Source organism: Schistocerca gregaria, chromosome 1 (genome assembly GCF_023897955.1).
Source record: "Schistocerca gregaria isolate iqSchGreg1 chromosome 1, iqSchGreg1.2, whole genome shotgun sequence".
Classification (NCBI taxonomy): Eukaryota; Metazoa; Arthropoda; class Insecta; order Orthoptera; family Acrididae; genus Schistocerca; species Schistocerca gregaria.
The window spans coordinates 553,867,549-553,895,434 of NC_064920.1; the positions used below are offsets into that span (position 1 = coordinate 553,867,549).

General features: G+C 38.6%; 1 protein-coding gene across 1 annotated transcript; it reads right to left on the reverse strand.

Moving 5' to 3' along the window:
* Positions 1-824: 824 nt before the first annotated feature.
* LOC126356199 (transmembrane emp24 domain-containing protein eca) lies at positions 825-27,648 on the reverse strand. The gene is made up of 5 exons (XM_050007003.1): positions 27,326-27,648; positions 22,906-23,021; positions 16,648-16,752; positions 8,855-9,001; positions 825-1,146 (listed from the first exon to the last, which is right to left on the reverse strand). The coding sequence occupies exons 1-5, from the start codon at positions 27,456-27,458 to the stop codon at positions 997-999; spliced, it is 651 nt and encodes a 216-aa protein (XP_049862960.1). The 5' UTR covers positions 27,459-27,648; the 3' UTR covers positions 825-996.
* Between the last annotated feature and the right edge of the window lie 238 nt (positions 27,649-27,886).

Here is a 27,886-nt window from a genome sequence, read left to right on the forward strand (position 1 = left end):
TACTAACTTTTCCAGTGAGCTCGTTACGCCATTTTTAAAGCTATATTTTGCTATTGTTGATTTCAAAATTTCTGAATTTGTACCATGCCACTGTGTGGATCGTCTTTCACGTGTACTTTTCACTCATTCACAAGCTAGCTCCGTACAACTGGTACCCTACAACCAAGACCTTCTTTCACTTAATGAAACATTTTGTTGAGTTTCAGTGTGGGCATACTTGTCTAGCAATTACCCTATCGGCTTACGTAGCACTGCAGAATGGAAGGAGAGCTTTGAGCTTATGCTTTTCTGTCAGCTAAATCAGTTTCCACTTTTTACTACCAATGAATGCAGATCTCATTTTTTGCCTTTAATTTTACAAATATTCATATTGTAAGAACCTCTGTTATCAATAAGAAGACTCATCTATATATACAAATTTTTTTAGTGAAATTCTCCTTTATTTTAATAAAGCTTCTTTATTTAAACAAGCTCTTTACAGTCTTTGTTCTGATTCGTAACTGCACAATAACCTTATAGCCATTTTTCCACACAGAAAGATAAAACAAATTTATCTTCAATATAAAAATTGTTACAATCACTCAGGTATTTTACATTAACAATGAAGTCCACATATTACACACACAGACATGGTTAACAACAAAAGATCTTTCAATTTTTTAATGCAAACAATATCAAAATAAAAAGAATGAAGGAAGAGAGACTGTGAAAGAGGGAGGGACAGAAGAAAGGAGACGGGGAAAGGGTGAGAAAGTAGGAGGAGAGGCAACTGGAGTATTTAGATGTCTTACATTATAAGTTATGTTCTGAAAATTAACAGTAAACAAATTTAAGACTTTTTATTTTTTAATCCGAATTTATATCAACAGCAAATAAATACTCATGTAAATTTTACACCATATGAAAATAACATTGTGTTCACTCTGCAAAATGTTCAAATGTTATTTACACTTCTGGCCATGTACAACCGAGGTGTCACTTGCAACCAGCACAGATTTATACAAGTTTCTTGGCTTCAAAGAAACTCTTCAAATGGCGCATTTGCCAAGCCCCCATTGCGAGCAAAATGACTGTCTGTGTGATAGACCACCAAAGCACTCGCTGACTGGTGCTCTCACTTGTTTGGCGGAATCTCTCTTCACGAAACTGTAAGTTAAATAAGAAACAAAATTGACATGTTACATCTACAATGATATGCTGATGTGTGCTTGCTTCCAAGATATCATTTCAATGTTTCAATGATGAACAGTAAGTTCATTCACTGGGTACAAGTTGTAGCTCATAAGCATGTCCACTACTACTAATACTACTACTACATAGTGAATCATTGGCTTTAGTTACACTGCTATTCATACAAAGCAAGGAATCAGACATTATCAAGAGATAAACATATGTCTCATTTTCTTAGAGGCACTATACAGTTACAAATAATTCTTCCACCACTGATCTTTACCAAAACTTAATGTAGCATTGCACTTCCTGTCAGATATCAACACACTGACAGACCAACAAGAAAAATGGATTCAGTCATTCATTTCATTGTCTTGTGAAACAATGCCATGAGATCCATTAGAAACAGATAATTAAGACAAAATTGTGATGCACATGTAGTTTGTGAAACAGTTTGATGCACACATGACCGGGACAGTTTTTCATAAAATAGATGTTTCTTGCTCTAACATATTACAGTTGATTCCAAAGTCAACATCTGTCACCAGCAACTCCCACAAACAAGAAAAATAAGATGACCCCACTACAGGTCATCCAATTTTTTTCATATAAGGTATATATTGGCACAGAACTACTGAAACACACTTAACAAAACCATACTTACTTAATTTGCTCTGTGTGACTTAACGCTATTACTGTGATGCAATTTACATAACTTACTACTTCCTCCCACATAGATCTGCCACAGTGATCACGATGATATTGGATGTCACATGGAGAGCTCTACTGACAACCATTTTTAAATGGATATGGAAAGAGGGGGAAGATAGTGGTAACAGAAGTGCTTTTACTACACATCATAAGGTGGCTTATGGAATAGATATTATAAATACAAAACACTGTACAAAAAACAGAACTATCATTTATGGCGAACAGCATCCTTCACTAAACAGTGATTTCATTCAACATATGAAACAATTATGATTACACACTAATCTGTAAACTGCAAAAAATTACTCTGAGGAAGTCCAATATGAAAATCACTTCGTTAAGAACTAATGCTTAAATTGAGGCCGTTGACGTGTGTACAGGAAAAAGTGATACTACTGAACACTAACCTATATAATACAAGTGTGGGGAAGTGTTTTCTTGGAACTGTTTATGGTTTTTGTTTCCTGGAAATGATCTGTAATGCATCAATTTTACTATCCCCACATCCCATACTAACTTTAATATTCCCACGTCAGACACTGCTCACAAAACATAAATTTAATAATTCATCAATATTTGGTCTAGGGAACTATACTGGAGAACATGGTGAAATGAAGTTTCCTAATTTCACAAAGATTCCAAGATAGTAAAAGGACAAATTGTAATTCTGAACCACACAAAATATGTTGGAATCACAGTTGTGCGAGGCAAGAAGTAACAATACCTTTGATGTGCTATCAGCATTTGTACAACTTTTCGGCAATTCACGCTTCAAACAACTGAAGTTCATATGGAATAACAACGTCTACATCCACATGGATATTCTGCAAATCACATTTAAGTGCCCAGCGGAGGGTTCATCGAATCATCTTCACAATTCTCTTATTATTCCAATCTTGTATAGTGTGTGGAAAGAACTCTGTATATTTCCATACAAGCACTGAATAACCTTATTTTATCGTGCTGATCGTTTCTCCCTATGTAGGTCGGTGTCAACAAAATATTTTTGCATTTGGAGGAGAAAGTTGGTGATTGGAATTTCATGAGAAGATTCCGTAGCAGCGAAAAACACCTTCTTTTAATGATGTCCAGCCCAAATCCTGTGTCATTTCAGTGACTCTCTCTCCCATATTTTGCAATAATACAAAATGTGCTGCCCTTCTTTGAACTTTTTCAATGTACTCCGTCAATCCTAACAGGTAAGAATCCCACACCACGCAGCAGTATACTAAAAGAGGACGGACAAGCTCAGTGTAGGCAGTCTCCTTAATAGATCTGCTACATTTTCTAAATGTCCTGCCAATAAAACGCAGTATTTGGTTAGCCTTCCCCAGAACATTTTGTGTGTGTTCCTTCCATTTTAAGTTGTTCATAACTGTAATTCCTATTTGTTTAGTTGAATTTATGGCCTTTAGATGAGACTGATTTATCGTGTAACTGAAGTTTAATCCGTTAAACTTCTGCCAATTTTCGCACCATCCTTTCTAAATTGTTTTGCAACTTGTTTTGATCTTCTGATGACTTTATTAGTCAATAAATGACAGCATCATCTGCAAACAACCTAAGACGACTGCTCAGATTGTCTCCCAAATCGTTTGTATAGATAAGGTACAGCAAAGGGCCTATAACACCATATTGGGGAACGCCAGAAGTCACTTCTGTTTTACTCGATGACTTTCCGTCAATTACTACGAACTGTTACCTCTCTGACAGGAAATCACATAACTGATATTCCATAAGCACAAAATTTCACTACAAGTCGTTTGTGTGGTACAATGTCAAAAGCCATTTAGAAATATGGAATCAATCTGAAATACCTTGTTAATAGCACTCAACACGTCGTGGGAATACAGAGCTAGTTGTGTTTCAAAAGAATGCTGTTGCCTAAATCAATGTTGACTGTGTGTCAATAGACCTTTTTTTTTCCTTCGAAGTAATTCATAATGTTCAAACACAATGTATGTTCCAAAATCCTGCTGCATATCGACATTAATGATATAGGCCTGTAATTTAGTGGATTACTCCTAATACCTTTCTTGAATATTGATGCAGCCTGTGCAACTTTCCAGTATTTGGGTACGTATCTTTCGTCAAGCGAACGGTTGTATATGATTGTTAAGTATGGAGCTAACGCATCAGCATACTCCGAAAGGAACGTAATTGGTATAAGGTCTGGACCAGAAGACTTGCTTTTATTAAGTGATTTAAGTTGCTTCACTACTCCGAGGATATTTACTTCTATGTTACTCATGTTGGTAGCTGTTCTTGATTCGAATTCTGGAATATTTACTTCATCTTCTTTTGTGAAGGCATTGGAAGGCTGTGTTTAGTAACTCTACTTTGGCAGCACTGTCTTCAATAGCATCTCCATTGCTATCGCACAGTGAAGGCATTGATTGTTTCTTGCCGCTAATATACTTCACATCCGACCAAAATCTCTTTGGATTTTCGGCCAGGTTTCAAGACAAAGTTTTATTGCGGAAATTATTATAAGCATCTCGCATTGAAGTCCACGCTAAATTTTGAGCTTCTGTAAAAGATCGCCAATCATGGGGATTTTGCGTCTGTTTAAATTTGGCATGTTTGTTTGTTTGTTTCAGCAAAAGTGTTCTGACCTGTTTTGTGTACAAAGGAGGATCAGCTCTGTTGTTCATTAATTTATTTAGTATAAACCTCTCAATTGCTGCTGATACTATTTCTTTGAATTCAAGCCACATCTGGTATACGCTTCTATTATTAATTCGGAAGAAGTGGAGTGTGTCTCTCAGGAAGGCACCAAGTGAATTTTTATTTGTTTTTTTGAATAGGTATATTTTTCGTTTATTTTTGAAAGACTTGGGGGTTACAATATTCAATCTTGCTATGACAACCCTGTGTTCACTAATCCCTGTATCCATTTTGATGCTTGTTATTAACTGAGGATTATTTGTTGCTAAGAGGTCAAGTGTTTTCACAACCATTTACAAAATGCTCTAAAAAATTTTCAGAGAATACATTTAGCACAACTCCGGATGATGTTTTATGCGTACCTCCAAAATTAAACATGTATTTTTACCAACATGTCATGAGTAAATTACAGTCACCACCAACTATAATCATATGTTTGAAATCAATCTCAAGTTTTCTTTGAATCTTTCAGCAACTGTATCATCTGAAGTGGGAGATCAGTAAAAGGATCCTATTATTACTTTATTCCGGTTGCCAACAATAACCTCTGCCCATACTAACTCACAGGAACTATCTACTTCAATTTCATGACAAGATAAACTACTTCTAACAGCAACACACACACACACACACACCACCGCCAACTGTGTTTAGCCTATCCTTTTGGAACACCGATAGGATCTTCGCAAAAACTTTAGCTGAGCTTATCGCCAGCTTTAGCCAGCTCTCAGTGCCTATAATGATTTCAGCATCAGTGATTTCTATTAGCGCTTGGAGCTCTGGTACTTTCCCGATACAGCTATGACAATTTACAACTGTTATACCAATGGTTCCTGTACCTACGTTTTTCCTGTGTTCAGGCTGCATCCTTTGTGAATGAAGTCCTTCTTCTGTTTTTCCGAGACCCTCTAACCTAGAAAACTGCCCAGTCCTCAAAACACAGCACCTGCTACCCGTGTAGCCACCTCCTGCATATGGCACCTGACCTATTCAGCAGAACTCTGTATCAGAGACGCTTCGGTCCCGGTCCTGTCAACTATGCTGCAAATTGTCAGCTCTGCTTTCGTCTTGCAAGCAAGACTGGCAGCCTTTACCACTTCTATTAGTCGCTCAAAACCAGAGAGAATCTCTTCTGATCCAAAGTGACACACATCATTGGTACCAACGTGAGCCACCACCTGCAGTTGGCTACACCCTGTGCTCTTCATGGCATTAGAGAGGACCCATTCCACATCTGGAATGACTCCACCCGGTATGCACACGGAGTGCACATTGGTTTTCTTTCCCTTCTTGGCAGCCACGTCCATAATGCACCTAATAGTGGAGCTCCCAACTATCAATAATCCCACCCTCTGTGATTGTCCGGATCTTGCCAGCTGAGAGGTTTCCTCTGAAACAGGGACAAGTGACGACATCTGGCTCAGCAACAGTGTCAGCCACAGACAGCACCTGGAACTTGTTTGTCAGACAAACCGAGGAGACCTTGCATGCGGCCACCTGGGAAGTATTTTGTAACCTGCTAGGATCCGGGACGACCTCCCATTTGACCACAGGTGAGAGGACGACCTCAGTGCGAGCAATAACTGAGCTGGCTACCGGTGAAGACCAATCGGAGGAGTCAGACATGCTGGATGTCCTTTGGATCCCCACAGCCAGCCCACAACAGTTGTGCCCATCCACTACAACCTCAAGCTGTGTAACCACAGCCATCACAGACTGGAGCTGTGAACAAGTGTCACTAACTCGGCTCTCAACTGCAGACAACAATCGCAGTCCCCATCCATACTAAAGACCGTGAAAAACTAAACTATGCAGATAAATGGACTATCGACACCTTCTGAGCAACTCTACTGTAGACACTGATGGAAATGCAAAGCTGTGTCTAATAAATTAAATCAATACACAGAGATTCAAAAACCTAACTACCGAAGCACTCAGGTGAAACTAAATAATTTACCCCTGATTAGGAACTTCTAATACGTGACAAAATTGGTTTACTTTCCGATGCAAATGAAAACGCGAGAACTTTGGCTATTAAATATTAAATTAACATGCACAAACTCAAGGATTTAAACTATTAAAGCATACACATGATATTACAAAATTCGCTCCTAGTTAGGAACTCATGAAAGTCACAAAATCGGTTACTTTCCTGTTGCTGCGTGTGTCTCAGCTGGCTGCTGCTGCCTGACAATATGGAAATGATAGATTGCTACTCACAACATAGAGGGTGCACTGAGTCGCAGACAGTCACAATGAAAAATAATGCTAGAAATATCCATCTTTCAAAGTCCTTCATTACAAATAATAAAACCACACACACTCACGTAATTATAAGACACACAAACACGGCCACTGCTGTCTCTGGACATTAAGGCTGAGGGTAACACAAACCCTTGTAAGGGTCGAAGTGTCAGGCCTTAAGACCCAGAGATGATGGTGGCCATGTTTGTGCGAGTTGTCTTCATGTGAAGGCCTGTGAGCTTTCTGCATGTGATACTACGCAATTCATGCTTTATATACAAAATTACTTGAATGCTTATGCACTAGCCTTATCAGTGTATTGTCTACTTGCCCAGCATATGCAGTAATTCTGTATCACACATCATGAAGCTGGGAAAAATTCTTTATTTAGTTGTCCGATAATTTGGTCAGTCTCATCTAATGAAAGTTATTTGCACCTTAGTGCTTATTGCTAAAACTTAAACAAGGTACTTGGGTTAACCACATAATAATAGAAAATGTAATAACTTGAGAAGTAATTGATATATTTATTTATGGTACGTTTCTGCATGTATGGTAAATCAATGTTTTTTTACACACGAAAATACACCTAGATATGAGCACAATTAGTGGCACAATAGACCTGTAATCTATATACCACTACTCTCCAAGTACTTTTCAACATTGCTGGTGTAACATTTTCAATAACTACGCGAATGCAATGGTGCAGGTATGGTAAATCACAAACTGGAGTCTAGTACACTCGATTCTGATAAACCCCACAGGAAAAAATCAAGTGGCATAATGTCTGGGCTTCTAGGGAGCCAAGCAACTGATTGATAACAACTGCCAATCCAGCTGTCTGGAAACTCGTGATCCAAGAAATCCTTCAACATTCGCAAAATGGCATAGGGCACCATCTTATTGAAAGATTATGTCATGAGGAAGTTGTGGTGTAGCATACAGTTCCAACATGTCTATGTATGTTATTGCATTAACCGTAGGCTCTGCGACAAAGAATGGACCTATAATCTTTTCCTTCAACAATGCACACCGCAAATTCACTTTCGGACAGTCAGGTTTGTGCACTGGAGGGGGGGGGGGGGGGGGGGAAGCTTTCAGTTCCCCATATGTGGAAAATGTGCATGTTTACCTTGCTGGAAGTGTGCAACGTAGCCTCATTTCAGAAATGGATGAAATCACTTTCATGCATTTTTGCCAGAATTGCCTCCCTGAATGCCTTCTGTCACGGCCTTTCTCAGGCTTGATTTTGTGATAAGTTGCAGTTTTTATGCTTATAGGCACAACCTTTAATGGACAACATTGTGTGCTGTCAAATGAGATACCTGTAACTGCTTACTTGCTTGTCAGATTGATTTATGAGGACTCCGCTGGAAGGATGTGTACTGATTAATTCAATAGCAAGCTCTGGAACTCTGTGTTTGGCATGGTGGCCAACACTGAAAGCGAACTCCCAGTTTCCCGGAGCCACTTATCCCATTTCTTGATTGTTACGTAAATGAGATAACATTAGTTGATCGCAGTCCATACTGTGTAACAGACTTTAGTTCCACAAGAGGAATCTGCAGAATGCCTTCTGCTGTGGAGTCCACATGGCTACTGACATGCATTTACATGACGCAAGCAGCCACACACATGCACACAAGGATACCAACTGCCGAACAAACAGAAAACATTAAGAGTTACCATACATGTGGAAGCAAACCTAGAATAAATTACTTCTCAAGTCATTACATTTTATATTATTGTATGTTTAACACAGACACCCTGTATTTACCATAACACAAAATCACATACAGAGATTACTGGCTAGATTGTGATGAAAATTAAATCATAACAAGAAAGTGGAACTGTTTGTTTCGGATCTGTATTTCCTTTCTACGGTTGCATGTCATCTGAAACACTCATTCATTTTTTTTTTTACATGTATAAAAATGTAACATTATAATATACTGACCCCGTCCAACAGTTTTGTCAACCCATACCTCGACACCACATGTTTAGTACCTGAAATAACAGAAGGCAACAAAACTGCTCATTTTAATTGGTAAAAGTAACTCACCCTTTGGTAATTCTGTTCTTTTGCTATCTGCTCAACTTGATCAAGAAGTTGACGAACTCTGAGCTGAATCTCAGAAAGCTTTTCCTTTTGTGCAACATTGGCATAGTCCACAGCATGTTCTCCAACCTGTATGTCTAGGTGCACCCTCTTAACAAATGGAAAAAGAGAAAAGAAATGAGCTTTATAGCATGGTGTCTATATGATGGTATAGGAAATCAGCTATTGGTATGTCAAATCTTAATTCCATTAATGAAAACAGTTCAAGGAAAATATCATGACTCCAAAATATTTGATAGTAAAGTACAGTGAAAAAGTTCAGAATTTGGATAACTTGCTTGATAATTCCTGATAAACACAGTTTCTCCTTATAATACAAAGAACACTTCTTGTAACGGTCCCCATTTTGGTTTGTTGTGCTTCTTTGTAAAATACTCATGCTTAACAGAAAACATGATGATGAGTCATACAGGGTTTTTTTTTTCATATTGGTATCAATTCAACAAATGAGCATGGCTCAAAGGTAAGTGACACAAAGCCTTGCAGGTCACATCTTTAACTGAACACTTTAATCTCTCTGAAAATATGCCAAATGTGTTGCAGTCTGCCATTTATTAATTCACTTTAAAATCCAAATAACTGATAGGCATTACACAATTTTCAACACACATCATACCTGACAGTATAGCGGAGATGCTGAGTCGCAAATAGGCATAACAAAAAGACTCTCACAATTATAGCTTTCGGCCATTAAGGCCCTCTTCAACAATACACACACGCTATAGTGAACAACTTTGTAGAGCATGAACTGCATGCACCAGGTAGAGAATACTCCTCCTGCCCCTGTGCATGGAAAAGCCCTGTCACTGAATTTCAACCCATCTGTGTAGGATGCATGTCGAATTGAGATAGTTATGGAGAATGATGAGATCAGTATTTTCCTTGGGGTCACAGAAGAGGTCCAACCAAATCATAGGAGTGGGTACATGGCATGGGTAGGAGGGGAGGGGAAAGGGGGGCAGGGTGGGGGGGGGGGGGGGGGCTGAGAGAGAACTCTGTGTATACAGGCAAGAGAGGGCAGTTGGCGGTCCTTGCAGAATTGTATCCCAGCTGGTCCACCCATTTTTTAGCCACTCGCAAACAGTTTAAACTGTTTGCTGTGAAACAGCATTGAGTAACATGGATGGATAGCATCTGATACACTGTGACTGCACAGTTTGCCAAGAGTTGCTGGCATCTAGATCTCAGTGGTGGGATACCAATTCCACCAAGAGGCTGTCAATGGGGCTTGTACAAAAGGCTCCACTTGCCAACCACACTCCACTGTGGTGGACATCGTCTAACAAGCTCAATACTGATGGTGCTGCCAACTCGAGGCAACAGATTCACAGTCGATGCAGGATAAAATCAAAGGTTTGTAGACTTGTAGAACTGTATGCTCTGTGCCCCAGAAGGTGCTGCTGAGAAATCTGAGGGTCTTCAGTTTCTAATGTACATAAGATAACCATATTAACTTAATGTCAAACAACAGGCCTAAAAATCTGAAATTTTCAAGAACTTCATGTAACAGGTCACTGAAATAAAGTTCCTGTAGAAGATGCACAGTCCTGAGTTGACAAAAGTGGATAACCAGTTTTTGTGGGAGAAAATAGATGTCTATATTACATACTTTCTGTATGACCCCTGGAGTTGGTGTTCTGCAAAGTGAAGTGACATAGAACAGTAATATAGCCCAGTTCATCCAATACAGTTATGGTGCGACGAGAACGGCAGAATTCGGATAAACTTTTGATTTTTTCTCCTTTCCCTGTGAGATTTTAGTTTCTTGTCTTGACTTTTGGGACAAATGAGCACCATTCTTTTCTAAAACATGCAGCCTGTGGCTCTTTCAGGCACTGGTTGGTAGTACAATACTAGTCTCTCTCATCCTGGGAGGGTGACATCTTGGTAAGTGTCGTCCTCTTCCCTGATGATGCTGGAGAAGGACAACTGGGTGGATACCACCAGTGCGGGTTTGGGGGTCAATGGAGCCAATGTCCCTTCCCCAAATGAGAAAAAGGCAGTGACATGTGGATAAGGCCAGGACATGCCGTTTAAGGCCTGGTCATCATCCTAGGTGTGGATTTTGATACAATGCCTGCAAAGTTTGAACTCGTATCGTTTGGGTGGAGTTGCTCAAACTGCTTCTTAGCATCTTGGTAAGTTAGGCTGTCAAATGGGGGATTTTCTTCTCTGTTTTGAAACCTGAACATATCAGTGAACGAAGGGGATGGTGTCAAGGGCAGTTTACATACATAGGGGCCTGTATTCTCATGTATTCTCCTTCTACATGGCCTCATGCATACAGTTGGACATGTGTCCACATCTTTGTCACCTAAAATAATTTGACATCACACGTGTAGACCACGACCTTAACTTTCTCAAGATAAGTATTTCTTCAAAGTCTAGGAAGAAAGCTCCAGTGTCCATCCTATTATCTTTTGGTTCTCCCTGAATAGGATGAACAAAATGTACTCCAGGCCACTCGAGGTTACAGTGCAGTTCATTGTCTCTCTGTAGTGTTAGAGAAGTGCCTATGATTGATTAGCATCCAAAGTTTTGATCAACAGAGATCCATTTCTTAATTTCTCCATTGCAAAAACTTCTTCAAACTTACTGTCAATAATTTCATCGAAAAACAGTAGCTTCATCCCAAAAGACTCACTGTCAGTTTTGGACCATTCCAAGAACTGGGCAAAGTGTCCACATCCATTTCTCCTTGCCTGATCCTCATCCTATGGTGTGGCCATGGATGGAAACACCATGGAGTTTTAAGCCTTTGCATTAAAAAAATCTTGTTTTCTATTTGCTGAGCGGGCTGTATTGGCACAGATGCTGGTATGGATGAATTTGCTTCATTTAATTGCGGACTGTCCACCCTGATGCTTTCATTCCAATCAGAGACTCTCCCCATGGGCACCACAACATAGACTAGCTGGTATGGTAGCCATTGTCTGTAGTCTCTGTGCCCGGACTGGAGAGGCACCTTCTTTCTGGCATACATGGGAATGTAAAACTTAGGCATCAGCAGTGTTATCCCTGCATTTTCGGGGGCTACAACAGTCATATAGTATGTGATGATCCCACCCATGACGGATCGGCTATGGCACTAGATTTTGGGTGCGACCCTAAATCCCTTTTGAATAGTAGGTAAAGTGTCCTTCCTCTACAGCCCACAATTCTGTGAAATTTAGTAAAGTGGAGGTCAAGCCCTAAATTGAGACAATACGTAATTAAGCTGAAAAGGTTAAGTAAAAGTTTGAAAAATAAGCTAAAATAGACAGGTGTCATAATAATAGCCGAGTCGTCATTGTAAAAGCTTGACTAGGCATAAGACTGCTTCCAGTCACGTCTTACAACACACTAGGAATTACCACAGGTCCATTCTAGTCCCCAAGTCCCAGGCAGGTAACTATATTAAAATAAATGATTATTTTTATACACCCCAAGAATGTGTGTTTTTAATTGTATTATACATTTAGATAGCATAAAAATATTTTATCCTTCAGTGAACAATTACAAAATGATTTTATAAATGGATCAAATTGACTCCAAGCACATGCTCAAAGAACAAAATGCATGACCATTTTCTGGTACTACAATCTTTTGAAACTAATAAGAAATAAGATAGCAAACGTGAACATACGAGGTCTGATCAAAAAATTCTGGAACTTTGTTCACAAAATTTTTATACGCTTATCTTTTATTTATTGTGCATGGTCTTTTTCGAAATACTATCCTCCACAATTGATACACCGCTTCTAAAGCTGTTTCCACTTTCGGTAGCAGTGTTGGTATACCTCTCGCTGAATCGCACGAAGCCTCATCAGTGAATTTTATTTTATCTCATCTACTGTCACAAAGTTTTGTCTTTTCAATATGGTTTTCAACTTTGGAAATAAAAGAAGTTCGCAAGGGTCAGGTCTGGAGAGTACAGAGGATAAGTTAGCACAATGACTTCATTTTTTCTGCAATAGTCAGGCATAATTGTGATGCAAGAGCCATGAATTGTATAGTCACATTTCAGGCCACTCTCACAGTTCATCCTTCAAAGTCAAAGAAAACTATCAGCATGGCTTTGACACCTCACCTGAGCTGATGAGCTTTTTTTTGTCTCTGAGAACCATTCCTCACCCTTTGCGAAGACTGAACCTTGGTCCTAACATCATAATCATAGACCCATGTCTCATCACCAGCTACGATTCTCTTAAGGAACATCTTGTCCTCATATGCACGATCCAAAAGCTCGTTACAGATTGTGAGGCAAAGGTTTTTATGGTCTTGAATCCTGAGCCATGGGACAAACTTGGCAGCAACATAATGCATTCCAAGATACTGTGTCGGGATTTCATGACATGATCCAACCGAAATGTTACATTCTTCTGCAACCTCTCTGATAGTCAGTATTCAATTGGCATGCACAATTTTGCCAGCCATTTTTAAACTGTGTGAACCATTCGTAACACCGAGTACGGCTTAAGCACTCATTGCCATAGGCTTCCTGAATCATTTGGCGTGCCTGTAAAAGTATTTCTTGAGTTTCATGCAAAATTTAATGCAGATGCATTGTTCCTGTAAGTTTGCCATCTTGAAATTCGCAAACTGTGAGACACAATTTTCTACTCAATACAGTACTGAACAATAACTAACGTACATACGATACTGAAACTTCTGGAAGTTACACATTAAACACACCATTGGTGCAAAATTACTAGTGTGTGGAAATTTGAACAAATCTCTTATTGTTCATCAAAATATACTTGTTGTGTATGCAATTTTTATAGTATGGTATTCATCATCATAATCAACCAATATCCTTGCTGTGACTGGAATGCTGGAGCTGACTCATTTCTCTACTCTTGTAGTCGAGCCACTGGTTTCATGTGGTCCACTCCTGGACAATGAATTGTAAGTGAGCCTGATGGACATGAGAACCACCTCTAATAAATATCTAGGACTGTTAACAATGATTGTTGAAACTGAATAAAAAGTTCTCAAAGTCTATAAAATTGCAACAAAATGGTAGTTGATACTTTTTACTCCACTCTACCATTTCATTATGTGTTACTTCCACTTTTAAAATCAGCCTTGGCCAGAATAAATCCTTATGTTTCTATGTTGTTAGTGACAGTTTTAAAGAATATTTTGTAAATTACAAAGAGGAGACTGACAGGTTGAGCATATTTTGTGTGTCTGACTCCTCTCTTGTCAAATAAAATAATTAACACCGTGTTCTAGTTTTGGAGAAACAGCTTCCTCTGGAGACATTCTGAAAATATTTTTCCTACTTCCTTTTAAGTTACTTTGCCTCTCGAGTTAATCATGTCAACTGCCTTCACCCTCTTCATACCTTGCTTAGATTTACACACTTCAGCTGTCATTTCTTATAGAACATAATTTTTTTCACTATTAACTATCTTTGTTTCTGTTTCAACCTGGCACCATAATTGATGGAACACAGTCATAACCAACCTCAGCTTCTGTTTTCTTTTCTTTGCACTACAACTGTTTCCTTTGACAAATTTTCATTTCAGCTTCTCACACCCTCTCAAAGATACACTGATACGCCATAACATTATGACCATGGTCATCTCCACAAAAGCCACCATCAAGGGGAACATTGGCTTGAAATGTGCAGCACACTAAGGGTGCAGGCTGGTGTGAGCACTATTATGCTATGGGTGACATTTTCCTGCGCTTGCATGGGACATGTGGTAGTAATGGAAGAGACACACTGACATCTGCAAACAACCTGCATCCCTTTATGCTTGATTTCTTGATGAAATAATTTACCATCAGCCGTATGTATTGCAGAAATTTATTTTACTAACTTCTCATGTGCTACCAGTCTCGGCATTACATTGATACCATCTTCAGGCCCCACACATCATAGTCGTAAAATCGCTATACATGGAAAGAACCATATAACTGGATCCGTGAATCAAATCGTTATGCAACAGCTCTTGGTGGCCAGGCGACACAGACTGAGGCGGTTCACAAACATCGATGTTTGCAAACCGCCTCAGTCTGTGTCGCCTGGCCACCAAGAGCTGTTGCATAACGATTTGATTCATGGATCCAGTTATATTGCTCCTTCTGCGAATAGCGATTTTACGACTATGACGTGTGGGGTCTGAAGATGGTATAAATGTAATGCCGAAACTGGTAGCACATAACAAACTCATAAAATAAATTTCTGCAATACATACGGTTGTTGGTAAATTATTGCATCAAGAAATACATGCCAGCTGTTGTCCCACGGTCCATAATGGATCAACGGAGAGTTCATGCTTGATGTCTTCTCTGACAGCAATGTCATCTTTCAGCAGTGTAACTGTCCATGTCTCTGACCAGGAACCTTGCTACATTGGTTTCAGCAGCATTGTAATGAACCCATATTGATGTATTGCCTTATGTAAATCCTATGGAATGCAACTGGGTCACTATCAGTCACCATCTCCATGCAAGCAAATCAGCAGCCTGTTATTTATGAGGATTACATGACCTGTGCCTAGACATGTAATGCCACATAACTCCACTAAGCTACCAACAAACTGTTGGATCCCTGATACATAGAATCAACAATGTATTTTGTTCCAATGATGGACAAACAAGCTATTAAGCAGGTGGTCATAATATTTTGCCTCATCAGACAGAGCACAAGCCCAATCTCAAGGATGGGCAAGGAACAATCCCGGCATTTAGGGAGATCACAGAAAACCTACATCTGGATGGCTGAATATGGGTTTCAACCATCGTCATCCTGAACGCAAGTCCAGTGTGCTAACCACTATGCCACCTTACTCAGTGATTCTGTATGTATCCCCATTACCATTTGCTTGAAACTCTTACTATCTGTTTAATTGTTGCCTTCTTTAGTTTAAGATTATCTTTTCTTTTGATTTCTTCATATCTACATTTTGTAATTTGCATTAGTACCTTTGTTAAATAATTTCCTATTTTGTGTGTGACTAAAAAACCTCCATTTTCATCTAAGCTGAACTTTTTTTTTTAAATATATATATATATATATATATATATATATATATATATATATATATATATATATATATACTCTGACATATCTGCCTGTTCTTCAAAAAAAAAAAAAAAAAAAAAAAAAAAAAAAAAAAAAAAAAAAAAAAAAAAACACCTACAATCTTACAATTCTGATCTCAGCTTTACTCTGCATCCTGAAAGTCTATGACCCTTGAAATTCTACAGTCTTTTAGGACCATTATAAAACATACAATTTCTCTGTTTGATAAAATGCATTTATGACTTCTGTCATTTATGGTGTCACATCTGAAGCTACCCACTGAATGTTCATTCTAAAGTGTTTGTCCTACTGTCACATGAAATTCCTCTTATCATTTTTATTGGATTTGTTATTGTTTATCAGATTCTATTACTTTTCTTAGAGGTACTGACATTATCATCAGAATGTCAATATAGTGGTGCACAGACTGGTATGATTGTTACATTCTCTTGTTTATTTTTAAAGCAGGTATTGATTTTCAGTCAGATTCTTTAAATATTTGTATCATCACTCAGAATATAATGCCCGATATATTATTATGGTACAATATATTAAACACATCAGATTGTGATGAAAATGTAGTATATTTACTGCACTTTGGAAACCTCCTTATAAGTATGTACAAGAGGTAGTAGAACAAAAGACAAAAATGCACTCTGTATGAAATTTGTTTTGATAGAAAAGAAGTGCATTATTTCTCCATTTACACGTTACTTACTAGTTGTGATCCACTGAACCAGCTAGTGCTGTTGGAATACAGGCATATCACATGCTCGCCTGGGGTCTGCGATGTGAATGAAATTCTACCCTCGGAGCTATACACCTACAAAAGAAAAGGCATATTAAGATTTTTAGACAGTCATGCTGTTCTGGTAAGAAACACACCAGAAACACTTTCACACATGAAATAACGATTAGAGGTAATACTATCAACTAACAACTCATGGAATTACTCATCCACTCTAGCTACATTTTCCACAAGTTGAATGCTCGGTTGAATTCAACAATATGTTCAGTAATAGTCTTTTAGAGTGTAAATGGCATAAATAAATTGTTGCCTACAATAGTTAATACTGCCATCCTCTTTCTGTTTATGTACAAGTTGCATCTCATTCCCACCTAATGTTGCTACCTCAAAATGATGCACTCAGCACAATGTATGAATGACTGAGTGTATACTGCAATCACATCATCAACCAAGTGAAGCTTGTGTCTCATAATTACAGCAGCACTGTCCACTGCACCTTTTCTGAGGTAAGTATATGAAATATTTAGGTACAAACATCAAATAAAAATATAAAACAGAAAGTATAACTATTTAAAATGTGTATTAGTTTCCCCTGCAAATATGAAATACAAGATTAAAGAAATGCTGCCATTTTTCTAAGCATACATTTTACTCTGGCTAGCTGCACTTTTAAGTGCCAAGAGGTAATTGAGGTTTTACCAACCAGTATTTGTATCAGCAATGATTTGTCCTTGATGCTATGAGGCAGATACAAAGGGTAGAGACACATCACTCTAAACTTGAAAGTCAAGGGGAAAACTGCCTATCTAACACAGTGATGTTGAAAAGAGAAGCAGGACTTGCATCTTTCACAGCATCAGCAAAATTTGAAACCGATGTCCAAGGTGAACTAATGCTTAAATCTGTAATGCAACTGCAAATCTTAAGTTGAAGTTGACTAGTAAATTGGTAGATAATCATAACAGAATTAGTAACTGTAGTACAGGGTGTCCAGGTTAACCAAATTACAATATACACTGAAGTGACAAAAGTAATGGGTTACCTCCTAATATTGTGTTGGACCTCCTTTTACCAGTGTAGTGCAGAAATTCAACGTAGCTTGGACTCAACAAGTTGTTGGAAGTCCCCTGCAGAAATATTGAGCCATGCTGCCTCTGTAGCCATCCATAACTCTGAAACTGCTGCCGGTGCAGGATTCTGTGCACAAACAGATCCTTTGATTAGGTCCCGTAAATGTTCTACGGGAGTCATATTAGGTGATAATCTTTCACTCAAATTGTCCAGAAAGTTCTTCAAATCAACTGGGAACAATTGTGGCCAGTGACATGGCACACTATCATCAACAAACATTCCCTCGTTGTTTGGGAAGATGAAGTCCATGTATGGCTGCAAATGGTGTCCAAATAGCCAAACACAACCATTTCCAGTCAATGACCAGTTCAGCTGGAACAGAGGACCCAGCCCATCCCATGTAAAGGTAGCGCACACTATTATGGAGTCACCCCCGTTTGCACTGTGCCTTGCTGACAATTTGTGTCCATGACTTCATGAGGTCTGCACCACAAACGAGCCTGTCATCTGCTCTTATCTGAAATTGGGACTCATCTGACCAGGCCACAGTTCTTCAATCATCTAGGATATAACCAACATGGTCACAAGCCCAGGAGAGGTTTTGCAGGTGGTGCCATGCTCTTATCATAGGCACTCACTCACATCTGTCATCTCCGTCATATCCCATTCATTAACACCAGATTTCACCAAACTGTCCAAACTGATACACTCATCGTACTCCCCACAATGATTTCTGTGGTCATACAATGCAATGTTGCTTGTCTCTTAGTGCTTACAACTCTACACAAACGGCACTGCCCTCGGCGGAGGCCGACTGTCCCTGGATTGTCCGTGGTGCAATGTAATGCCTGAAATTTGGTATTTAGGCACACTCTTGACACTGTGGACCTCAGAATACTGAATTCCCTATAAATTTCTGAAATGAAATGTCCCATGTGCCAGTCTCCAACTATCATTCTGGTTTCAAAGTCTGTTAGTCTGTTTATTTCCGTCATGAGGCCATACTCACATCAGACACCATTTCACTCGAATCACCTGAGTACAAAAGACAGCTCTGGCAATGCACTGCCCTTTTAAACCTTGTGTACATGATAAATAGCGCCATTTGTATATGTGCCTATCATTTCCAACAATTTTTGTCACCTCAGTGTAAAATGTAAAAAGTTGTGATGTTATTGAGGTATTTATTGATGACATGCTTCCACAAGAATGGTAACTCAATTGACACAACAGACATCTAACCTGTACTCCACTTTTCTGCAAGTGATTTGCAACATTGCCGTCATAACATTTGCAATAGCTACACGAATGCAAAGGCACACGTCTGGTGGATTACAAACTAATCACTGATAAACTTGACTAGAAAAAATCAAGTCGCTTAATGTCTAGGCTTCGAGGGGGGGGGGGGGGCAATCGATAGACTACCTGTCCCACTCAAATAATATGGTAACTCATGATACAAGCAATCCCTCAATGCTCGCAGAATGGAATGGTGCACCATAGAGATTAGCAAAGTAGCTCTTTTTAACAGGACTATTCCTTGTGAGGTAGTTCTTACTGGACTAGCTTGATGAATAGTTCAAATGAACTACCCAACAAGTTCAGAACTGCAGCCCGAGCTGAACTAAGTGAACTAACGATACGGTTTTGGACTTCTGATCAGACACAGTTTGTGCATTTCACCATTATGCGTTCAGAACTATGGACACTTAGGTCCTGGGAGTGGAGAATAGTCACATATCAGGGGACAGGAAATTTATTTGTGCACATTCCTACTTCCAATAGGCAGGAGAAGCGAGGAGTAAAAGAACTATAGTTCACTTAAAAAAAAGACCGCTCTGAACATTTCCTTTCATGGACTAGTTCATTACAACTAATTTGTTCATGAATTACACATCCCTAGGGCACAATTTTGTTGAAAGATCACATCACGACGAAGTTGTGCCACAGCAATAGCCCCAACATGGCTATTTACATTGTTGTGTTAACTGTAGGCTCCATGAAGAACAATGGGCCTATAAAACTCTCTTTCAACACTCTACATGGCACACTCACATTCAGAGCACCCCATGCTGGATATGTGGAATGTAACCTCATCCAGGAAACAGATGAAATTGCAAACAGCCTCATTTTCATCCATTTTTGTCAGAATTGTCTCCATGAATGCCTTCCATCACAGCTTATCCTCAGGATTTACTCTGTTACGGTTTGTATACAGACTAAATCATGTACTGTCTAACGAGGTAACTATAACTACCTGCTTGCTTGTTGGATTGACTTAACATAGGCTCTACTGGAAGGACATATGACTTAATTCAACAGTAGTCTCTGGAACTGTGTGCTTGGTGTGGCGGTCAGACATCAAAAACTAAATCCCACTTTCCTGAAGCCACATGTCCCATTTCTTGATTGTTACGTTAGTGAGAACATCGTCAGTTGTCGCAGTCCATACTCTCACTGAAAATTACATTGTAGCAGTGTAACAGACTTAAGCTCCACAAGAGAAAGCACACAGAATACCTTCTGTTGTAGAGTTCACGTGGTTACCAATGTGAGTTTACACGAACAAAGCAGCTACACACATGTGCAAGTGGTATCAACTGCCACAAGCAACCAGAAAAGACATTTTGTTGAAGCAAACCACCTCGATTACTTCTCTAGCCATTACCTTTTATATTATTATATATTTAACGTGGACATCCTGTGTATCACAGAAAAAACACATCATTAAAAATAGGGATCTTTAACAATGCTTCTGTGCCTGATACAGTTTCAAAATATTGTTAGAACATAAATGCTAGAAAATTGCTGATGGAAATGTAGTTTTCCAGTTTCTGATGTTTTACAATAATAATGCTGAGTGTCAATGAAATCTGGTTTCTTGTTTCTTTTTATTTGAAGCATGCCTGGAGTACATTCAACAATTAAAGACTGTGGAAACAGTCAAAAATGTGATTATAAACATTATCCTCACATAGTTTACATAGGCTTCTAATTTTTCAGTCTTTCAGGATATAATCAAGTTTATAATTTCAGAACTATAAATGATTCCTTGAACATGAGATTTTCTTAACAATTACAACCTCAAAAAAATAATTATTTTTTATCTGTATGCATGTACCTGTCTGCAATCCTGGTACACATTAAATTCTTGCACCACAACACCATAGCACACTGCTAAAGGAGACTAAACAAAATGGCCTTCTAATTAGTCGGAAAGCAACCACCTCCACCACACAAATACACTTGACCTAGAGGCATGCATTGCTTAGAGCAGTACAAACCCGCCAGCATCACAGGTGGACACGGCAACATGAATGGACGCCTTTCATCTATGATATGGCATTGGGCTCTCTTCGTGGATAAATGCACGACTTGTCAGAAGCTAGATCACCATTGTCGCAGAGTTTGGTGGTGGCCAATTACCAATGTATGTCTCAGGTATACAGTCCCATGTGTTCAGTGGTTAAGTCATGTTTTGGGCACTTCTCACTACTCTGGAGAGAGGAGACTGGTTGAATCTTGCAGTGCATAGTTGCACGGATCCTTCTCACAGTGGATGATCTCGAGGAAGGTTGCCATCAAAGAGAGGATCAGCACATCCAGCAGGATCCAAGCATGTTGCAGTGCACAGGATGGACCACGATGGTACTGGATGTTACCCTGCAGCAGATTTTGACTCTTCATGGCTTTACACTTCCAAACCAACAGAAAATGGTTAGTTACTGCTTTGTTTTTATTTTACAGTAAAGTTCTTTTCTCAGGCTTCTTCTTCATTCCCTGCTGCCCTAGCATCTAAATCCATGCACATTTGCAGATATGCAACCAGTCTGAAATGTTTTTGGGACTGTTTAGTTTCTGTTACTGCAGAACAACAGTGATGTTCCCAGTCAAAAACTATCTACATCTACATCCTACTCCGCAAGCCACCTGACAGTGCGTGGCAGAGGGTACCTTGAGTACCTCTATCGGTTCTCCCTTCCATTCCAGTCTCGTATTGTTCGTGGAAAGAAGGATTTTCGGTATGCCTCTGTGTGGGCTCTAATCTCTCTGATTTTATCCTCATGGTCTCTTTGCAAGATATACGTAGGAGGAAGCAACATAGTGCTCGACTCCTCGGTGAAGGTATGCTCTCGAAACTTCAACAAAAGCCCGTACCGAGCTACTGAGCATCTCTGCTGCAGAGTCTTCCGATGGAGTTTATCTATCATCTCCGTAACGCTTTCGCGATTACTAAATGATCTGTAATGAAGCGCACTGCTCCCTGTTGGATCTCTCTACTTCTTCTATCAACCCTATCTGGTACAGATCCCATACTGCTGAGCAGTATTCAAGCAGTGGGTGAACAAGCGTACTGTAACCTACTTCCTTTGTTTTCGGATTGCATTTCCTTAGGATTCTTCCAATGAATCTCAGTCTGGCATCTGCTTTACCAACGATCAACATTATATGATCATTCCATTTTAAATCACTCCTAATGCATACTCCCAGATAATTTATGGAATTAACTGCTTCCAGTTGCTGACCTGCTATATTGTAGCTAAATGATGTGGGATCTTTCTTTCTATATATTCGCAGCACATTACACTTGCCTACATTGAGATTCAATTGCCATTCCCTGCACCATGCGTCAATTCGCTGCAGATCCTCCTGCATTTCAGTACAATTTCCCATTGTTACAACCTCTCGATATACCACAGCATCATCCGCAAGAAGCCTCAGTGAACTTCCAATGTCATCCATAAGGTCATTTATGTATATTGTGAACAGCAACGGTCCTACAACGCTCCCCTGCGGCACACCTGAAATCACTTTTACTTCGGAAGACTTCTCTCCATTGAGAATGACATGCTGCGTTCTGTTATCTATGGGCAAACCTATATGAGAGATAAAGCTCTACTGTAAGCTCATCCTGAGAAATATTTATACATCATCATAACACTTAAGAACGTACTTAAGTAATATACCTGCAGTTTTAATTACAACACCTACCAATCATACACGTAAAAAAAAATCCGTTTATGTATAACAAAACAGTGTTTTAACAGTTCATTCAAGAAGTATAGATGGTTAATAACTTCTTCACCCACGCTTTTGAGTTGAAACTTCATATAATGATGTGACCTTGGCATCTGTATAGTAGATTATTTTACTTACTCTTGATAATAAGACTTTATCATCAGGATCTCTTGCTTCAACATGCATCCCAATTCCTGGACTTGATGGCATAAATCCTCCACTTTTGGGATCATATAATTCAACCTTGTAGTTAACTGAAACAAAATATCGTAATCAAAAACAGCGGACACCATAAAGCAAAAAATCAATAGCATTTCAGAAATCACTTTGGCAGAATACTGAATGATAACTCCCACTATTGTACACATTGAGATTACGCAAAAGGTAGGTAAGGAGAGCATGATCCGCTGCAGTTGCAACCGAAGGGAAAAAAAAGGAATGGCTTCATCTAAAAATACAATTTTGCCTTTCTCTATTATTTTGTGGCTTCAGCTAAGAACAATTAAAATAATTGTTAAAACCTTGAAATATTTACAAGAATGGAGCACTAGATTATGGTTTTAAATCACAATGACTGCAACGTCACCACAGACTGAGCACAAATTCTGACTACAAGAATGGCGAAGGGCATCAGCCTTTATCAAAAGGAACATCTCAACTACCTAAAGTGATCCAGAATACTAAAAAACTTAACTCTGGACAGCTGAACAGAGATTTTAACCTCACTCCTCCCAAATACAACTGCAATTCACTACTTTCATTAATACTCAGGAGTGGTTTCAAGTCAAAACGCACGAAATGGAAAAATATAAGGGAGCATATATAACACACACGACAGTGGTTTAATCAGAAGAAAGAATAACATCCTATATTGTAAGTTATTTATGAAAATGTGCATTTGCACACACACACTAACACATGCGAAATATTGTCCTAACTGAGCCATTCAGGACCACTCGTTGTTGGGGGGTCTAGTGAACAACATTAGCCACAAATACATTACTTGAAAATGATATCATGTGTTACATAGTGCCTGGAATGTTTTAGTTTGTATCTTTCAGTTTTAGATCTTAGTTATGAATTTTGTTCTTAATGCCTTGCTTAGATTTTGTGGGTGGTGGCTCTCACATAATTTTATTTACTATATCTACATAGGCCTAGTGGAGCTGGTGAGCCTTGAGAACAATGTTTTGGTTAGTATTGCATACTAACTGCACAGGTTTTTATGAAGGTGCAGTGACAGACTAATCTGTAGGGTACCCTGATGCCTCTTTAGATTCAATGGTGATAGTTTGGTTACAAGCATTATAACATTATTTTTATATGCATTCAGCATGCCATAGTTACATTTATGACCATAATGGAAACCCCTATTTTCTCACTGTACCTGACTTTTTGAAGTTTTAAATGTGTTAATCACAAAAAAAGAATCCTGTGTAGGTTCTGTTAGACTGTCAATTTATATTTTGCTAATGTTTTCATACTGTTAGTGACACCATCTGTTCTTCATTTCTTGACGCTTATATCCCAATCGTGTCAATAGTGCCATTGGACTATCAACAAGGTATTGCACTGTTTTAACAGAGGATCACCCATTGCTATTATGGTCTTCAGTCCAAAGACTGGTTTCATGCAGCTCTGCACACTACATAGTCCTGCTGTAAAAGCCTCTTCATCACTGCATAACTACTGCACGCTAAATCCATTTGAACATGCTTACTGTAGTCAAGCCTTGATATCCCCGTCAATTTTTTATCCCCAAACTTCCCTTTACTACCAACTTAATTTTCTTTGATGCCTCAAAATGTTTATAAACCAATTCCCTCAGTATCTCCTAATTGGACATCCAGTCTACCCACCTAACCTGTAGCACCACATCTGCAGCTTTTCCTATCTCGCCTGTACTGTCGATGTTTCGCTCCCCCCATGTAAGGATACACTCCAGACAAATACTTTCAGAAAAGCCCAAACACTTGAAATTTATATATATTGAGAAACAACACATATAGTGACAATGAATCACACTGATACATTACTGGTCTAAGGTGCCAGCTGCAACTGACTGTGGTAACCAATGGTCGAAGTAACTGAGCAACATAATTTTGAACACAACAGAATGTGTGACCATATTCATTCCATTGTTGATTGTCATTACGGTAACTGTCCTTTAAACATATCACATTTCTCTTTCCCGGAAAAACTTTTCTTCCATCATTAATTAAATATTATGAACCAAATTAGAAACTTGCGATCAGTGAGAGCGCCAAGCAATTATTTTCATTCTGTTTTATTTAAGTATTTGAGATATCGTACACTTTGCACATACACAGAAACATCATCCAGTTGCATGACGTTGGTTAGCAAATTTTATATTTGTTTCTTCAGTCTTGTAATGTTGCCTTTTTGAATTTAGGTTTAGATTCCTTACTTAATAAACACAGGTGACTTATCTTAAAATACGTAAAGGTCACATCCTTCAAGCAGATTACCTAAAATACACAAACAGATGAAGGAAGAAAAAATATACAATTTCACAATGCCTGCTAAAATCTACAACTGTAAGGCTAATGACCTCTCTCTGTGCATACCTCCTGTAGAGTTCTCACACTGCAACTGCTGTTCTACAATGTGAGATCCTGTCAGCAGTGATGTGCTCCTTTCAATCTCTGAATTACATTTCAATCAGAATAACATGATTGAGAGCTATTTGTTTAAAGGACAACTATTATAACAACAACAATCAGCTCAGTCACACCAGTCATATTCAAAGGTGTTATTTCACTCTCCTATGTCAAGAGCTAGTTATCAAAGTCAGTTACATACAGCACTTTATGCTAGTACTATAACAAAGTGATTCACTGATACTGTCTGTCAGGTTTCTCCACACGGTTTGTTCATTTTATGTGACAGAATATATTGAACTAACTGCAAAGTACACAGGAAATTGACAAGGCTGTTAGCATCCCACTAAGTAAACCCCACACAACAGCTGTTGCTGCTGCAGCCAGGTCTTGTGCGTTGGCCAAGGCAAATGTCTTACATTGTCCCCTTCCAACTGTGATCACTTTGTTATTTTGATCAGTTTATTAAATGGCTGTAGTTTCAAGTGGAACTTAAGTCATAATGTATCCTCTTACTTTCAGATCAATGTTCTTGTAAAGCAGAGATTTTGCTCCTAAAAATTAATTATACAGTTCAAAGACCACCACAACACACAAATTTCAATAATTAGGTTTACTATAAATTTCAATTTTTGGCATTTATTCACCTGGAGGAAACTTTAGGTGGTAACATCAGGGTGTGTGTGTGTGTAGCTACATTCTACTCTTGTTCCAGAACTGTTGGGTGAGTAAATGAGTAGAAAATGTGCATTAACGGAAACCTCTGCTACTGCTTTGTTAACTCACAAGCACACTGGCATCTTTCACTGTAGCCAAGGCATTAGGCATTGCTACAGACCAGTAGGCCTACGTCATTTTAAGTTACATTCCAAAAAATAATACAGGTCTAGACACAAAAGAAATATTGTCAACGTTCTGTCCTGTTTGTGGACAAATGACACCACTAAAAATAAGTAAAGAGACTGCATATTTGGCACTTAGGTTACGCACATTCCTGCCATTAAGCCACGATTGCCTAAGGCCACTACACTACTACATTTAAAAATAATAATACAACAAGAGTGTCAGCAAAATGAAGATCACAAAGTGAGTAAACTGTATTTCATAAAATAATGAATGCTTGAAAGATACAGTAAGTGAAATAGACCAAGCAGCACAAAAAAAAGATAGTTAAATCGATGGTTTTCTCCTCTCTGCACTGCTTGCAGATAAAAACAATTTCTCAGCTTAACATTCACATCGGGTTAAACAGCAGGTTATTCAGTCAACCAACATTTGTTGGTGTCTGGCAGGCAGGGAAGAGGATGGGAGGGGAAAAGACTATATAAAATCCAAGTCAATTGGTACACAAATCAGTAACAAAGTACTACAAAAAGTAATGAGATTCATTTTCTTGTGTTCCTGAAAAATAGAAACATCCTTACTTGTTAAATATGGCATACTTTAAAGACATATACACAATGAAGGATTGAAACGTTCTCGACTTATAGAAGAACCACGTAATCAATGTATCTCAAAAGCATTTATCCCTGGGCATAGTGCAAACCTCTTCCACAGCATTTTTCCCTTGACATAATATACGCTTCTTTGACAAATTTTTCCTTACTTCCTAAAGTTACCCATATTTGACTAAAGTCTGCCCCAAATGTAAATTAAATTTTACAAAACGTACATTATCTTTGTTGGCACTGCTCACCAACCTGTACACTTAAAAGTTCAGCATTCCGAAGTCAAACTAATGACTATTCAAATAACATCAATAGTTGCTTTCCATTGATTTTGAGTACTCCTCACAAAAGTTAAATATTATTTAAGAAGTATGACTGATAATAAAGAATTGTCTCCGATTCTTAAACACCACTTGTCACGTTTACACAAGATAAAGGAGAGAGAACGACAATTCTAAGAAACAATATTGTATTATACACACTACTAACCTATAACTGTGGTTTCGTCCGGTATTTCTTCAATAAAACACTTGCGCTCAGTTTCACCAATATGAAAATAAAGACCAAATGTCACCTCACAAAACATCAAAAACAAGCCTAAAACAATCCAAACCACCTTCATGTTTTGAAATGATAAGCACAATCACACAAACTTCAACAGGCACAACAGTGGTTTGACTGCCCAAACAGATTCGACCGAAGACACACCAATAGCTTTACACGTCACAGCAACACGTGTAGACAGTTGACAGCTCCGTCTTTATCGTGGTCGAAGTGAAACGTCACGACGAACTTCTTTGAATTGCGGAGACATCGTTAAAGGGACACTTACACGTTCAAAAATATTGTCAAACAGTCAATATATTAACCGTCTGAGGGCGCGCTTAGACTATTGTCAGTACTAGAAATGCTGACGAGAAGTATTGACGAACGTCAAAATATTCTCAGTACTGTCAATACATACTGTACGTTAAAATTCATGGTGAACCTTCATTTGTCCTTTATTTTGCATAATTCGCTTCGCTACTGTTTTAGGCCAAATGATCATTA

What these genes read in the sequence shown, in the direction of transcription:
- LOC126356199 (XM_050007003.1), bottom strand. Translation starts at nt 27,458, where the DNA reads ATGAAGGTGGTTTGGATTGTTTTAGGCTTGTTTTTGATGTTTTGTGAG. An exon ending in GGACGAAACCACAGTTATAG is followed by an intron (nt 23,022 to 27,325) that starts GTTAGTAGTGTG and finishes ATTTTGTTTCAG; the next exon opens with TTAACTACAAGGTTGAATTA. An exon ending in GGTTCAGTGGATCACAACTA is followed by an intron (nt 9,002 to 16,647) that starts GTAAGTAACGTG and finishes CCATTTGTTAAG; the next exon opens with AGGGTGCACCTAGACATACA.